The following is a 16304-nucleotide window of genomic DNA, read 5'->3' as shown; positions in this document are numbered from 1 at the left end:
CAACCATTCACCCTCTGATGACGTGTGGTATTTGATCAATATGCTGTTACAGTCATTCATAGTTCATTTCACTGTAAGTAGCTGCATCTCTGGTTCAGGCATGCCTCCAACAACTGTGGAAGCATCTCTGTGCTAGGGGTCAGAGGTCATCTTTAAACAACCCTGATCCAAGTAGACCATATTTTACTTCCCACAGGCCAATTTGCAGACTGTCCGACTCTGCTGTCAGGTAAAATAAGGAACATAATGGTTTCAGGCGATGTCTAAGTATGGAAGGTATTCTTAAAAAGATATATATGATTTAGTAAATAACTGTGGATTAAAAGGCATTTTTTGGGGTACGGTCTACATAGAGTTTTTTCTGTTGACTAGACTTTTCTCAAACAATGTAGAATTTGAATCGGATAATCGCTAGCTGTCAATAAAGTTCTCTTTCTTAATAAGATTCTCTAAGAGCTGTGGAAACAGGAAGATGTTTATTTTCCCAAATTGAAAGCCACACACAAGTGTCCTATTTTGAAAAATACTTCACGTTTATTCATGAGTAGTACATGAGTTAGAATACGGTATATACAAAACGTTAACATTAAAATAACCAAAATAGAACAACGTATAAATATTCCCTTTAAAAATGGCATCTTGTTTTAAAACAAATAAGCTTCTTTACTGGGTGGATGGATGTTTTAAGCCGTTATTCATGTTCATCAGTTGGGGCGTGAGGTTATTTTGGAAAGTGCTGCATGTGGCCAGTGGTCAGTGAAAAGAGTTTGCTGAGTGCGTAATAGAGCTACTGTGGGCAGGCACTTGACTGACTTGATGGAGGTTACAGAGGACTCATTTGAATTCATTTAACTTTTACTCACCTCAGCAACAACCCCTCACATGAAGTGTTTTTTTTATTTGTTGTTGTTTTTCACCATTGGTCCAACACTGCTACATTTGCCATCAAGGGAGAACTACACACAAAAACTAATAGGCAACACAATAAATGCAGTCTTGACAGGGAGGAAAATCCTTTGCATTACCAAGGGAATAACGCAAAAAGGTTTCTCAGTCCAGCAGTAATACCATGAGTCCCAGTGTTGAATACTGGCAGCACCCGTGATCTGTGTGTTAGTGGCGCTTCTTCACGCAACTGTGCGGTATGCACTCAGCTTGTTCCTCCAGCTCAGGGCAAGGATCGCCAGCATTGGCCGGCCGTAGAAGGATGTAGCGTGTGCGATGGCGGACGCCGCCTTTAGAGCAGGGCCCCAGACACAAGCCCCAGGATGACCAGAGAGACACTTCACAGTCGAGTGGAGTCACTATGTCAGTGGAAAAACAGATAAATATTGATTAAACTGCAACTGAACCACTTTCGATGAGGTAGTAAAACAAGATTCTTGTTATCCATAAAAATGACAACCACAGTTTTATTTCATAATTATTATAGGAAACCTGAGCATTTATATGGCAAGCAACAATTCCAGTGATGATTGAATGCTTGGTATGAAAAAATAACCATTCACACACAGTCAACTTAATTTGGAATGTGGGAGGGAACCGAATACTGAGAAGAAAAAAAAAAAAGCATGGGTAGAACATGCAAATTCCACACAGAAAGGCCAAAGCCAGCAGGCCCTGATTCTTCAGTCACTAAAAAAATATTCTAATGCTGTGGGTGTGATAAGAGTGATTTTGTTGTAAGCCATTTTTTATGACTTTTTTGCAAAAATGTAGAAGGGTCAGTTGGCTAAGTTGGCAGTTGCTAAATTGGCAACAGTGCTGTTTCTTCCCATATTCCGGCAACCTGTATCAGCCTTGTGTCACTCTGCTGCCTCTCTCAGGTCTATCTTGGTATTACGGCAGACATCTGCTTTGGTGGACGATATTTCCAATTGTTGGTGGAGATACATGATCATTATGTGTGTGCTGTGCTGTTGATTATCTCAACAACGAGGGCTCACCTGAGAATCTCTGAGGAGTGATGGAGTTTGGGAGGATATGATTGGACATGGGTACTTGGCGGTGAAGAGATCTGCTCTGCCGCGTGATCTTTATGCTGGCAATGGGTGGAAGTTCATTCAGGCGTGGATAGTAGAAAGAATTGGCGGGGTGGTTTGGCATCTGAGAGGTGATCTGAAAGACACATAGAAACAAAAACATACTGTCAGGCATAATTCACTCGGCGAGCCAACAAATGTCCAAGAGCCCAACTTTTAAATGCCTTTTGTTATATAAGAAAGGTCTTTTTTTATTATATGGCTTCAGGTCGGGTGAGTTCTGCCAAGCTTTAACTTCTAGGGGAAATCTGCTGAAGTCCTACTTCTCAATCTATTTCTCATACTAGCAGTCGAGACATTGACCCCATCTTGTCAAACATTGGAAATAATGGCTATACTCTTTGTATACTGTTAGTAATATATTCTCAAATGCTGTAACGGACAAATACAAAGAACCAGTGTCGATAGACGTAATACCACTGTCAAATGTCTGTTTTGTAGGAGTAACCATTTTAAGACGCTAATTTACCTTTGAGATGTTTTCTGGAGGACTGGTGGGAAAGTTAGGGGAGGAGAAAGTGAACCCGCTGTCGGTCCCGGCGTCATAAGGCTGCAGGTCAATGGTCACGTCCTGTTTCCAGTGACCGCCCTCGCACAGGTTTAGGCTGTCCACGCCGACAAACCAGTCAGGGCTGGGGATCATCTTCACCATCAGAGACAGCTGAAACAATAGGATCAACAATATGCTTTACGGGTTTGTGCTTCTAAGGTTGTCATCACATTTTAATTGTAAAGGTGAGAGAAACTGCTTGAATTCTTTTGTGCAGATGCAAAGGACGTGTTTTCACATTTTGCAATTACAGTCTACTTGGGACCAAGTGACCGACCAGATTCAGGATGAATCTCCATCTGTAGATCAGGAGCAGTACGCTTTGATCTTGCAGTTGCCGATTTCTCGATAAAACAAGTCTGACAGACAGACGGACGTGTTTAGGATTTACTGGCCCTGGCAAAAGGTATGCCCAGGAGAGACATGTTGATACCACGTGCGCAAGCCAAAGTAAAAACCACTTCAACCGTATTTCTTCATCCAATGATAAAAAGAAAGACACGCACACATGTTCCTATGCAGGTTTGCCTGTGTGATGAAAGTTTTCCGTGAGCTCATGACCTCATCCAGGAAGTAGCCTGGGGGTCAGCACATGCTGGGCTGGCTTACACCCAGAATCCTGCAGAACCTTTTCATATCTGAAGAACTACTGAAAATAGGAGCCATGCTGACATCTTCAATGAACCAATCAAGGTCTCTCTTTTTGTCCAGCAAGACAAAAGTACTTCCACTAGTTAGATGTTTACCTCATGATTCGTGCCCAGTGTGACTCACAATGGCAATTGTACAAATAAAAGAACAGCAAGAAGCTCATCAGGTTTATGGAGACATGTTGTACTATCCGTGTTTGAGACACCGTATTTGTGGCTTTGTGCATGGCTGGAGAAGGATAGCCTAAAAAACAAGCTTGCATAAAAGCTGAATAACAGATGAAGCAGTCAACAGACACTCATCATTCTGTCATGTTCTACAAACCGCACAACTGTCTGACCCGCATTGCCTTTCCGCCTCTGGTCTAGAAGAATTCGGCCCGGTCGACAGACGCCTCAGATGATAAGTTGACAACAAAGAAGTGCTCCAGCGGGATTGTTTATGATTTTCAGGGCTCCCAAGGTCTGGCGGTGGAATAGCCAATAAAGATAATGTAGGTCACCAGGCACATAGCAATGATTAAAAACACATCACTATCCATTTTACTCATGAGACAACATAAAGCAACGCACAAAAAGGTGTTGTAGTTCAAGGGGTAGATTCAATATATTTTTATTGTTAAATAATTTACGAGTGGTGCACTCCAATGTATTCCCAGCCACAGAAGAGTCTCCGGCTGACCTTTGCAATTTATTTTTCAGTACGGCAGCTAAGCCGTGACAACCAAAGTTGCAGCCAGGAAATCAAATTTGCCATCCTCATCCCACAGTCATTTGACACTTGATTGAGCTACCCCAATTTCTGCAAAAGTCTGGCATCACACAACAATGGTGGCACTTGCTTGTATCAAATGATATTTTTTAAGGGAATATTTTAATGCAAAATGAATATAGATTGTTACTTTAATCAATTAAAAGTATTACACCGTAGGCTAAGTAGCTCAAACAGCACTGCATTTTATTCCAGGTACTTATGCTGTTTAGGAATGCCGTAACACTATCCGACGATGGCACACTGGTGCGACATTACACAAGTGTTGAGACTTGTGTACACAAAGAGGCATCACAGTGGAGTCATTTCTATTTCCTGAGGTATTACGCAATCTCTGCAGACTTATGGTTGAGCCCTCTTATTGCTCATCCAAAAATTAGATTGGTGTCAGTCTTCATATCTAAATATAGTTCAGAGAAAGTAAAACCTGCTTTGAAACCGCTAGTGGTGCGAGATGGCCGAGTATTTCCAAGAAATTTGCTGTATTTATATTGTAATGTAATTTCAAAAGAAAGCTGATTGAGTGCAGGCGCCACAACGATTGCGTGAAAGACATCTGACAATCAGACAGAATTCAGTGGGACAGGCGTCAGAGTCCAGACTGTGCAGGATGCACGTGGGCGTTTGTGGCTCCGGGGCCAGCAGTCTGATTGGGTGGTGGAAATCGGTGCTCAAGTGGTTCACTGTAGGACTGGGTACGTTTTTTTTCTCATTTATCAAAATGTATGAAAGGTACCAAGAAAAGAGCGTCAGACAATTCCTATTCAGCACCATTATAAAATCAGTGGCACGGTCAAGTGGTGTGGGGTTGCCCCAAGGCATTTCTCTTATTGGATTTCAGAGAACTGTCACTTCTTGGGGCACAGTGTTGGTTACAAGGACTTGACTAAGAACTGACAGATTGAAGTCCTCAATGGACAGGGCAGATCAAAATACAGAGTGTTGTTGCCAGAGAGGTGTCCTTGACCCAAGTGCTTGACTTCCAACTAAGTGGGGCACAATCATGTTGTGCAGCACGTGGCACCAACATTTGTAGTGGGTTGTGTTGATGCAAGCAGTCAATAACCGAGTTTTTTAAAGATCCGACAAATTAAGGCTTACTTCTACCTCGTCATCTTTTATATGGAGTTAGATTGGGGTCAAAAGTTTTGTACTTGAAAAAGAGTACAAACGAAGAGAAGGGAAAAATAATTTTGAATTATGTACATGGAAGGGATTCGAAGATGTAATGTAATACCTGGAGAGAGAGATACGGCCCTTATTCAGCCGATTTTAATTTGGTCTTGAAATGTGTTTAACTCAGACATTGGCTGGCCAGTTTGAGTCAAGATTTACAGCCCAGTTACGTTGTGTCACAACGCTATGATGTCACACGTTTCAACAGCTGACACAGCATTTGCCTTTGCGTCTACACTCCCTGCGGTGATCAAAGTTTACGGCTCCAAACCATACCGTTCCCGGCTGAACTGGACCGTTTGCAGGAAATGTGGCTTTTTAACGCTGTCTGACCATGTGCGTGTGCTTTTGTGAATGAGTTTGACTTCAAGTACCAGTGAGTTCCTGGGAAGCATGAGCAACTCCGTGGAGCTGTGCCCGATTCCGTTCGGGATGCCGGCTGTCCGGTACATGGTGCCGACCGAGCGTCTCCTCCTTGCCTCTTTGGCCGACTTCATCAGCTCCACCGTCACGCCAACTTCGGCAAAGTTCTGCACCCCTTCGCTGGCCTTAGCGCCCTCCTCCCAGAGCCGAAAATGGCGATTATGGCTCACCGCTGAAGTGAGAAAGACACACAAGAAAGAAGAGAAGACAGCAGTGAGATTCTTATTCTTTGGAATGCATCCCAATGTCAGTGAAGGACCACAGAGCCTCTGCCAGACGCTGAGATCACTTCCACCGTGCTGGAGTCTGCAGGTATTTCAGTGACTGCCTCCAGCTTCCTGCATTTAAACACATAATCACCGCCGCCGCCCCAAAAGAGCTTAAATGCATATCTCTAAATACTTTCTTCATCTACACGGATAAAACCAATGTGCTTTGGCTGTCAAGATGTTCAAATCCATGTGGTTCGCAGGTCTTTAATTCCTAAAAAGCCTTACTTTACTGATATTTTTTTGCGAACTAACTAAACCATTTGTTTCACATTCTCAGATGCCGTCCTGGTTATCTGTGAAGGGACCTGTATTTAGTTTAAAATGAAGCTTCTTATTGAAAAAAAACACAAAAAAAACACAGTAGCGCTGGACCGGACCCAGTGGTTTTAAGGCCAGAGCAGGGTTAGCCAGAAACACGCTGACAAATGCTCTGATGGTTCTGCCTTACCTCACTTTGCAAGGTTCATACACACGCACAAGCACACGCAGTCATACTTAAACACTCCTGACACATGTATTAATGCACACAGCGCAGCAAGCCACACACAAACACACACACACACACAACGTGACCAGGACACTTCACACACTATCCCGTTACTCCCCGTTCTGTCATTACTTGTGCCCATAATTGCATTTCCATCCTAACTAGGTTCCCACAAGTATCAAGACCTTGAAATTCAATAACCCATCATGTTTTTTTTCTAAACCCCACCAAGATATGAAGGCATCCTTTTTTTTTTTTTTTTTTTTTTTTTTTTTTTTTTTTTACACGCTTCATTCACCCAGAGCAGTGTCCTTGTCCTGTCACTAAAGGAGCCTTAAACCATTCTCCAAACATCTTGATGGGTTGTCCCCTCTTAAATCCATTGATGACACACTCTTGCCACCAAAGCTCTGGTTTCTGCCTCTTCATGGAGTAAGTAGGCCATCATCTTCTGGCAAGGTAGGACCAGTGCGGCTGAAACCGAAGCAAGCCACGGTCGCCACAGGCACTGACGCACAACCGTGGTCTGGCACAAACACATATGGACACACACATGCATCAACATCTGCCATCCATCCGTATTTGGAAGGGAAAAAGGAGCCGAGATGAGCTTGAATTGTTTCCCATTCTGCTCCGAGCTTTGAGGAAAGTTCTGACCCGACCACGCCCCGATAGTCATCACCCACCTTCTCTAAGCCCCAAACCTCCGCTGCACTCTTTATCGCCAGCACTGTGGTAAACCAGTGGAAATGTGTGGGTGTGGGCGGGAGGAAGGGTAATAGAAAACTATCATAGATATGGCTGGACAGTCAGGAGACAGTTAGAGAAACACAGAAATCCATCTGGTAGCGTTTAGGCCGTCTGCTATTCACCACTTAGCTCATTAACATCCCGCCACTGCTTGTGTCTGTGAGCAGAAGTGCGTGCTGACAGCAAGGCCATAAAGTGACACTTGATAGAGAGCAAAAATACCAGTCAGCGGGCAATCTGAATAGTTTGGATTGGAAAAGGATGAAGGTGGAATGTCATCAACTACGATGGAACAAACTCAATTAAGCAAAGTGAGGATTTTGCATCGGGTGTAAGTGGAGAAGCGAGGCAGCAGACACAGCAGTTTGGTAAAAAGCAAGCATCGATCCATTTTCTATAGCGCTCGTCGAATAAGGGGTGAGGTGGAGCCTAACCCAGCTGACTCTGGGCAAGAGCCAGGAACACTGGACTGCTTGCCTGCCAAACCGAGGGTCAGAAGTTGCAAATCCAGGGCCAGAAGTGAAAAGCCTGCCACACTGGATTTTTTAGCTACAGGTGCTTCAACTCTAATGTGGACCTGGATTTGCCACCTGTGATGTTGACCACCGAGCATTTACACTCTCGTTACACCTATGAAGACTTTAGAGCAGGGATGTCCAGCTCCCGTCCTTGAGGGCCGCTGAGCTGCATATTTTAGTTTCCTTCCTCCGACACAGCTGATTCAAATGATCAGTTCACCAGCAAGCTCTGAAGAAGACTGATCACAACCCTAATCATTTGAATCGGAGGGAGTCATCTAAATCACCCAGGACAGTGGCCCTCCAGAACCAGGTTAGGACACCGCTGGTTGAGAGGCAAGTTTTGATGATTTGGGAGTAAGCCGGGGTAAACTCAAGGGCAGGGGAGAACATTCAAAATCTCAACAGGGAGGCTGAAGCCAGGATACGACGCCAATGTGACACGAGCCATAAAACTACCAAATTATTCAAAGATCAAAGTACTATTTTATGCCAGTATGACTTCTCACCTATGAGTTTGGACCACTGTGCAGGAGGCCTGAACAATGGATACTGCTTTGGGAAGGCCTGTGGACTCCAGTGGCCCGTAAATACCACAATGTAGGAAGCAGGGCCTTTGGCTGTGCATTCGCTCCTGTTGAGTGGCCGCAGAGGATCAGCAAAAGTGAGGCACAGCTTCAAAAGCACGAGTAGAAGCTGCCACAGCCAAGCACTCGTCAGTTGTTGCGATGACATCATCTGGAAGAAAGACACGGGTTAAATATGTGTCTTGACTAATTTATTGTTTCTGACAATCAGGGAAATTCTGCAAAGACAACATTCGCAATCTCTAGATATGCTTGTTTTTATATCCTGTTTTGAAACTCTTGATTGTCTTGTTTTTGAGTCAGCTGTTGTTGTCTAACTTCATTTAATGGCCATTCATCATCTCATTAAAGTGGCTTGAGATAGAATTTGCATCCCACTTTATTAGTCTGTTGCTCACAGTCAAAACTCTCTATTAAATAGAATTAAATATAACTGTCATTGTTAACTATTATAGGCTACAATTACTGTCATTGAAATGTTGGCCGGGCTAAAATTGAATGAAGAGGTGTGCGCGAACACGCACACACACTCACACACACACACACACGCACACACACACGTTTTACTTAGATGGGACTGGACCTAATGTAAATGAACTTGTAAAACATGTTTACCAGTTGTTTGTTGCTACGTGCACAAAACAAGCCAACTATTTAGTTGTTTTCGCCTCAATCAAGAACATTTTAGGAGCTGCAGCAAATGTGCACAAACTCAACAGTTGTTATAAAGAAGAGAAAATTATGACTGTATTAAAATATATATGTATAAAAAATGTATGTAGACGCTGTTGGTTCACTTCCCATCCATTGAAGTTTCCAGTGGGTTGTGTCACAAAGGGATTCCGTCGTAAAAACTCTGCCAAACAAATCATGCGAGTGACTCATTGTGGCTACCCCTGACGGGACAAGCCGAAAATCCCATACAAAAATAGCTAGAAAGGGATTATTGTAGAATTACACCTCATAAAATTGTCATGTATACAAATAGATGATATCATCATGAACATTTAGGTAACCGATACGGGACAATCAATCGGTGGCTTGACATAAAAATGTCGCTATGAGCTCATAAAAGACCGACCTCATCCATCTTATCTAAGCTCCGTGAAACGTTTGAACCGCTTTGCCTTTTTAAAATTCCGCTATTGCTCATGGTTGTGTGCATGGGCGTGTGTGCATGTGTGTGTGTGTGTGTGTGTGTGTGTGTGTGTGTGTGTGTGTGTGTGTGTGTGTGTTTGTGTATGTGTGTGTGTGTGTGTGTGTGTATGTATGTGTGTGCGTGCCTACACTGGTGTTAAAGCCATACCAAAATAAGACAACATGGATTGCATCCCTAATGATAGACGCAAATCCAGTCTGCTGTGCTGCTCTACTGACCTCAGCGACTGACCACGCGCTGGCCGCCAAGTCAGACTCGTACTAACTTCCTTTAATAAGCGGAGCAGCGAGACAGAGCTTGTCTTTGAAGTTTGAATATTTAGGTCAGCTCGTCCTTTCATCACGTGCAAACCATACACAATGCACCCGTACTACTCAATCCCTCAGCAGAACATTTGTGACTCGATTACTTTTTTCACACATCCTCCCTTAGTCTGTCACTGTTTAAAAAAATAATGAGCTGGGTGACCTCAAACTTAAAAATAAACGTTGTTAGGCAATTGAACGAGACATTTTAAGTTTTGCTTTTGTGAAACTTGGCTTTTCTGAATTTTGCAACAAAAAACAAGCGTACAGATTTGTTGTGCCTTGTATTGAATCCCAACGTAATTTTGGTAAAAACACTTTGCTTTGTTGTGCCATGAGTTTCCATCAATTATATTTTGAACTTTTTATCTGCTTAAATGACTATTTTAGGCTGAAATATACAAGTTGTTATTATTTTTACACAGTCGTGTGATTGACATAGTTACATTACCCCCCCATCTTCTCTTTGGTTTCATTCATTCCATAATCCCTTTCTTTTAGCGATTATCCATCTTTTGATCACCATACTTTTCTAATTTATCCCTTCTTTCCCATGATTAACCCATCCTCCCAAACTCTCCCTTTATTCTTGCCACTCTCAGTTTCTCCTCACATGGATCTCACCATTTAATTTCGTCCTCTCACTCATCCTACCATGGTTTGACCTCCCAACATTCACTCCATTATTCATTCTTCTTTCTGCGTTTGATGAATTCCACCATTTGAGATTCTTTCCTCCTTCCCACATAGTCACCCATCATCCTTCTTCTCTCTCCTTTATCCCGACTCCCATCCCACCATCCCATTCCTCCAGGGCATCCTACCTTGAGGTAACGTGATCGTATGTATTTGCTGTATTATTAGCCCGTGTTTTGAGTCTTTTAACTATGTGTGTGCATGAGATGGAGAAACAGGAGAGTGACGGCCTTCGACAGCCCGCTGTGCCGTTTCGGTGCACTACTATACTATAACTAAACCTGGGAGCAGCTGCAGAATGCCCTCAGTTAAATTTGGTCAAGTGGACTAGCACACAAAAAAGCACGCGTGTGCACATTGTCCCCAAGGTCTATTTCAAGGGGTCAGATTGTGTTACTTGGCCCTCGGAGCTGCAAAACTCCCAAGTCTTGACACTTTTTTTCCCCCTAGAGTGCAGGCCTGCATGTGACGAGTGTTTTATCAATTCCCAGGCTCCACGAAGTGTGCGTGCAGCACTGTTTTAAGAGCCTGCTGTAAAAGTGCTTGCAGGATGGAGATGCAAAAGAACGTGACCATCTCAATGGCTGTGGGAGAAGTAGAGAAGGTGAGATGCTAAGTGATAAAACTAACTTTAAAAGGTCACTTTTGTGGAACTCAACTCATGACATAGCAACTTAGTAGTGTTTTTAAATTGATATCTGATGACTTCTGCTCTCCGTCTCTTGCAACTTGTATCTTGACTGCTGCTAATGCAATAATACGTACAGATTAATAACTAAAGGTAAATCATGAAGAATGCTGCCATATTATTATGTACTATGTCCCGTTCTCGTGATATATTGGGGATTTTTAAAAAAATTAATGGGTGTTTACAGAATATACCTATGTAATGGATGCCATGGGCTGCACAGTAGTACAAATAACTTCACTTTCTGTACCTCCCACAGGATGCTGACTGCTTAGCTAGCAGGGGGTGACAGTGTGGGTTCGATCCTCGAGTGGGGCAGACGGGAAAAGGGCATAAGGGCAAGTCTGAATTTAGAGCTGCATGCCTTTGGAGTATTACAGTGTTGTGGCACCACATGCCGGGCATCACTGCGGTTTACTGGATGAGATGCAACAACGTACAGTATATGTTGCTATTCTGCGCGAATTAAAGAAACTGTTGTTTGCAAATCTATACACTTAATTACTGCAACATCTATGCTATTTTTTTATTTCTCATCTATGGTGTTCTCCATTATATGTTAGCATTACTAATCTAGTTGACTTTTGTTTCACAATTTTTTATTTTCTTTAGTTTTGTCAGTTTTACAGCAAACTTTTACTGGGCCTGACAGCTTGAAACAGGCACATTTTTCCTGGGAACTGTGCAAGTCTTCCTTTTGTGTCCTCTATCTGATTCCGGGATGTCATGACAGCCAACACAATTACAAGAACAACCCGCCCGTGGTAAAATCTCTGTAAAAACAAAGACATCTCACTCCAGGATTTTAGGATGTGTTGTAAATGATTTACTCACTCCCTAATCTCAGATCTTTACTCTACCGGCATTTTCACATAGTGGACTTTTTTGGGCAAATAACAAATTGTTTTCTTGAACCTCTAGCTATTAATTATTTCCGAGAACCTAACTGTCGGTTGGCTGATTTGATCAGAAAGTAAAACAAACACTAGGGGGCCTATTTTTATGCCTAGCCTAAATTTAGCACAAGCACAATAATTTTTTTTCGGTGCCTACAGTTAGACACACTGGGTGTTTGCGCCGTTGTGGGAGTGAACACAGCTGAATTGCTTCTCGGCGAATGGAAGCTGCCCTTTGAATTTAACACAGGAGAGGTACTTGGTCTGCATGGCAGAAGCATGAACGGTCCATGACACACACAAAGTACTGATCGACCTGCTTTCAGTTGGTCGAAAGGTTAGCCTACTTTCAGCCACCGATTTGTCAGGTGTGCTGGGGGGCTTGCACTTGTAAAACCAAGATGTATCGTTTTTTTTCAACTGCTCAGCTGCGGTTGTTGGGCTGAACTAAATTTTGCCACACATTTTCCCATGTATACGAGAGGAAAAGGTTTTCGCTAAAAACCTGGTGAAACTTCCGTCATCTTTATTCACAACAATATTCGCCCAGCCATTCTATGAAATATGAGTAGTAGAAGTAAAGATAACAGTGTGGACAGACGTCACTACAGAAACGGTCCATTGCTTATTTCATCTTAAGACAGTGCGGAGTACAACAAACAAGTTCTGACCTGAATTTTCAGCAATGCGGGTTAATGAAAGTTCACCAGCTGGAGTCAGAGGTTTTCCTTAACAGCCACTGTCCTGTCTGCTCTGTTTTGAGGATGGAAAAGGAGGTCAGTGCTGTCAGGCTGTTTAACATCATCAATCACAAGCACTTTGAAAGAAATGCACTTCCACACATCCTTACGCACACAAAGCGCATCTTTTTCTGTGCAATTTGTCCTTTTCAAGAGCAAAAGGCAAATCTGTTCAGGCAATTAGAAGATGTCATGTGACCACTGCAGCAATAACAATCATCAATTGACCCCAATTCTAGACAATGAGACTTAGGGTATCTTTTGACATTAACTTTGAACTTGTCAGGATATAACACTTATAAACACATTTCATGACTTTCCGCACAGCCACACCGAAATCTGTCAGTCAACACACAGACATGACATAAACTGATGACTACAGTATATGCACCACACAGTCTTGAATGTATGCTTATTTTGATTTCACTCTTACATTATTACATTGATTATGCACAGACGCACCAAGTGTTTTTTTTTTCCATTCAGACGGAAGACATAATAAAAGCAGGGGATGTGGCGAGTGGCCAAACGTGCCGCCACATGGGCACCTCTCACTGTGTAATTACGGCAGAGTCATGCAGAGATAATATACACATTGACCTCAGCTCTTATACACAGGCGAAGAGTTATGCACGCACAAGCGCACATTTGCACTCGTTTGCACACGCGCAAAGTCAGCTCAGATGTTGGTTTTTAACAAGAAAATGTCAGGAAGGTAATTCGCCGCGTTCCTCCTCAGATGTGATCAAAGTTGGCAAGTGCTGACGTACGGAGAAAGATAAATACTCTCAATTCTGGAACTGTTGACTGTCTCATGCAGGCAGAGAAAGGGAAACAATGACAGAGTGGGCAAGCGTTCAGAGAGGAAAGTGAAACGTCTACAGATCTTCAAAGCCTCCATTACAAACATATTTTGAACCGAAGGAACCTGAAATGACGTATACTCCAATGTAAGGTGAGGCTACAAAATTTGAAATGACAGTTTTGGTCATTATTATTATTATTAAAATTTAAATTTTGTGGAAGAAATTTGGATGGAACAATATTTGGTAATATGTGGTGGAGCTTAAAATGCATTGTTTGTGTGTGTGCGTGCGTGCATGTGTGCGTGCGTGTGTGCGTGTTGAATATATCTACTTTTTATCGTGTAATATGTATTGACAGGAGTGGGTGCCGGCATTTTAGCTGGTGAATATTTGAATTTCTCAATGAGGACAAATAAAGGAGTGATACCAAAAGGTGAGTAAAAGTAATGATCTTCCATTGGCTGACAGGGGTCCTCAGACACTATTTTGAATGTGCAGTGTTGACGCGGTGTGGGGCAAAATGACATTTTTCTTTTTAAAATTGTACAGGGCCCCAAATCTCTGTTAATCTACTGCTAGCAATGTATATAGAAATAGGATATATAAGTATATTGCAATACATTAGATAACATAATATAGACGTAGTACATATTAGTTGATATAAAATGATTATGTTCATAAATGTGATAAAGTGACCACTAAACTCCACAAATGTTTGAAAAAAATTTCATTATAAAAAAATAAAAAATAAAAACATGAGGTTGCAAAAGTGTGCACACCCTCTTAGCAGTGGGGATGTGGCTGTGTTCAGACGTATTCAATTACATTCAAAAGGTTTTCAACAAACTCTAAAGTTGAGCTCTTCTTGTAGGCTTTTCCTAATATTTTTTCACATCACATCATACAGCATTAACACTGATTCCCACAGAGCTTCTATGACTCTGGCTCTCCCTGAAAAAAAATAAAGGTATCAATAAACAAGTGTGTGTTTGTTTACGTTTGCATACAGTATGCGAGAGTGCATGTGTGTCCATTCACAAATGCAATCAAATGTAAAAGAATTTTGAAAATAAAAAAAAAATCCCAACAAGGCATGAATCAACATACTCTGTGTAATATTAAAATGAAGTTTAAAATAAAAACGTATTCCAATTCTCTACACTGCGACATGAAAACTTCACATACACTTGAGTGGAATTCCAAATGCAGCGGCAGATCTTTTTCCAATTTGCGTCTTAAACAGGGAATAAAAGAAATTGTCTCTGCATGGAGAGAACCAATTTTATAGTGTAGTGTGTGTCCTACCTGTGTTGCTTCAAATCAATCAGTGGCTGAGTCACGCTGCTGCCCGGTGGTCGGTTCGATACCTCTGCGAGGACGCAAGCTCCACGTGTCGCCTAAGCTGTCACTGGCGCAACCTTATCAACTTTTACCGGCTTTATCCCTCCCTTCTCTCTCTCATCGCTGTCTCCCACTGTCGCCCACCTCTTTCTGTGGCTTTCTCCTCCCCCTCCTCTTCCCCTACCTCTCCTTGTATGGGAAAGAGGTTAAAAGAACATTTCTCCTCTCCTCCACTGTCTACATCCTTCCTCCTTCAGCCCTTTTTTCTCTCTCTGCTGACAAGTTAATCAACACCACATTGCACTTCACTGCTCCGCATTATGTATTCATGTGCAGGTGTGAGGATTCTAAGAATATATAGTCGGGGAAATTTGAAATGGAGACAGCAGTTGTTTAGTGAGTGGAGAAAAAAAGCCTGAATGATGTGGCAGATCCAACTGTGATGTCAACTGAAAGGCTGCTTTTCTTCAGGTCGGTGTGTGTGCACGCGTGTGTCAGACGTGTAGTCACTACAGCTGCTACACACATGGTCAACTCGGGAGGTTTTTTCTTTTTGTTATGGGCCGCCCTTCACTCATCATAATGTCAAAGCTCACGCTAAATGAAGCTGCGTGTGGAAATGTTTTTATAAAACAGTTAGGAGTATATATGAAGGGAGGGAGCTACATTGCTGATTGATGTCAATGACCTCAGCATCTTACACTAATGAGAAACAGTACAAAAACACAAGTCTGTACATGCATGAGTGGACACACAAAATGACTCATTATCTGAACTCTGCAATAACCCCACTACAAAATTGTGGGCATTGAGATCTTAATGATTACCTGGAACACTGTGGTCATTTACAGTACACGCACATGCACTAGACTGTGCGAATGAGGTAAATGTCCAAACGAGCTCTCAGGTTGCTTCCTGTCAATGACGTGTACACATCATTGTCACACGGGCCAAGTCATTGAAGCATTGCAGAGGAAAACCGTAGCTAATCAATTCGTTCAATGCTTCAGTGACACAAACCTTCAAAACCTCCGGGCACAACGCAAAAATAGAGTGTAACCTCTGAGGTCAACGAAACCATTCTTGGATGTTGTACTAACTCCTTTCAAAACAAATTGTCCAATAGGAAATCATGGAAAATTTATGAATTTGTTCCAGGGTCAAACTGTCAAACTGGTATATAGTATGTAGTTATCCCAACCATTATGCCTTGGGACGGTATCGGGCTTCGTGCTGCTGGAAATTATCCAATTGGTTTGAAAATTATTGATTTACGAATAAATAATGTACAGTATTATTGTTTATCCTAACACATTAAACGTTCTTCCACGAGATGTGTGAATCCATCATACACGTACAAGTTGGGCTTTAATTTTGCCCTCAGATTTTTTTTTTCAAAATGTTAAATATTTGCCTTAGTTCCATAAAGGTTGGAAAAACTGCCTT

General features: G+C 42.3%; 1 protein-coding gene across 1 annotated transcript; it reads right to left on the bottom strand.

Moving 5' to 3' along the window:
• Positions 1-512: 512 nt before the first annotated feature.
• Positions 513-15225, bottom strand: spon2a (spondin 2a, extracellular matrix protein). Its single transcript, XM_049749822.2, has 7 exons — positions 14823-15225; positions 12643-12724; positions 8150-8378; positions 5565-5785; positions 2512-2703; positions 1947-2118; positions 513-1304 (listed from the first exon to the last, which is right to left on the bottom strand). The coding sequence occupies exons 3-7, from the start codon at positions 8376-8378 to the stop codon at positions 1114-1116; spliced, it is 1005 nt and encodes a 334-aa protein (XP_049605779.1). The 5' UTR covers positions 12643-12724; positions 14823-15225; the 3' UTR covers positions 513-1113.
• Positions 15226-16304: the final 1079 nt, after the last annotated feature.

This window comes from Syngnathus scovelli, chromosome 1 (assembly GCF_024217435.2).
Source record: "Syngnathus scovelli strain Florida chromosome 1, RoL_Ssco_1.2, whole genome shotgun sequence".
Classification (NCBI taxonomy): Eukaryota; Metazoa; Chordata; class Actinopteri; order Syngnathiformes; family Syngnathidae; genus Syngnathus; species Syngnathus scovelli.
This window is presented reverse-complemented; position numbering and strand designations above follow the sequence as displayed.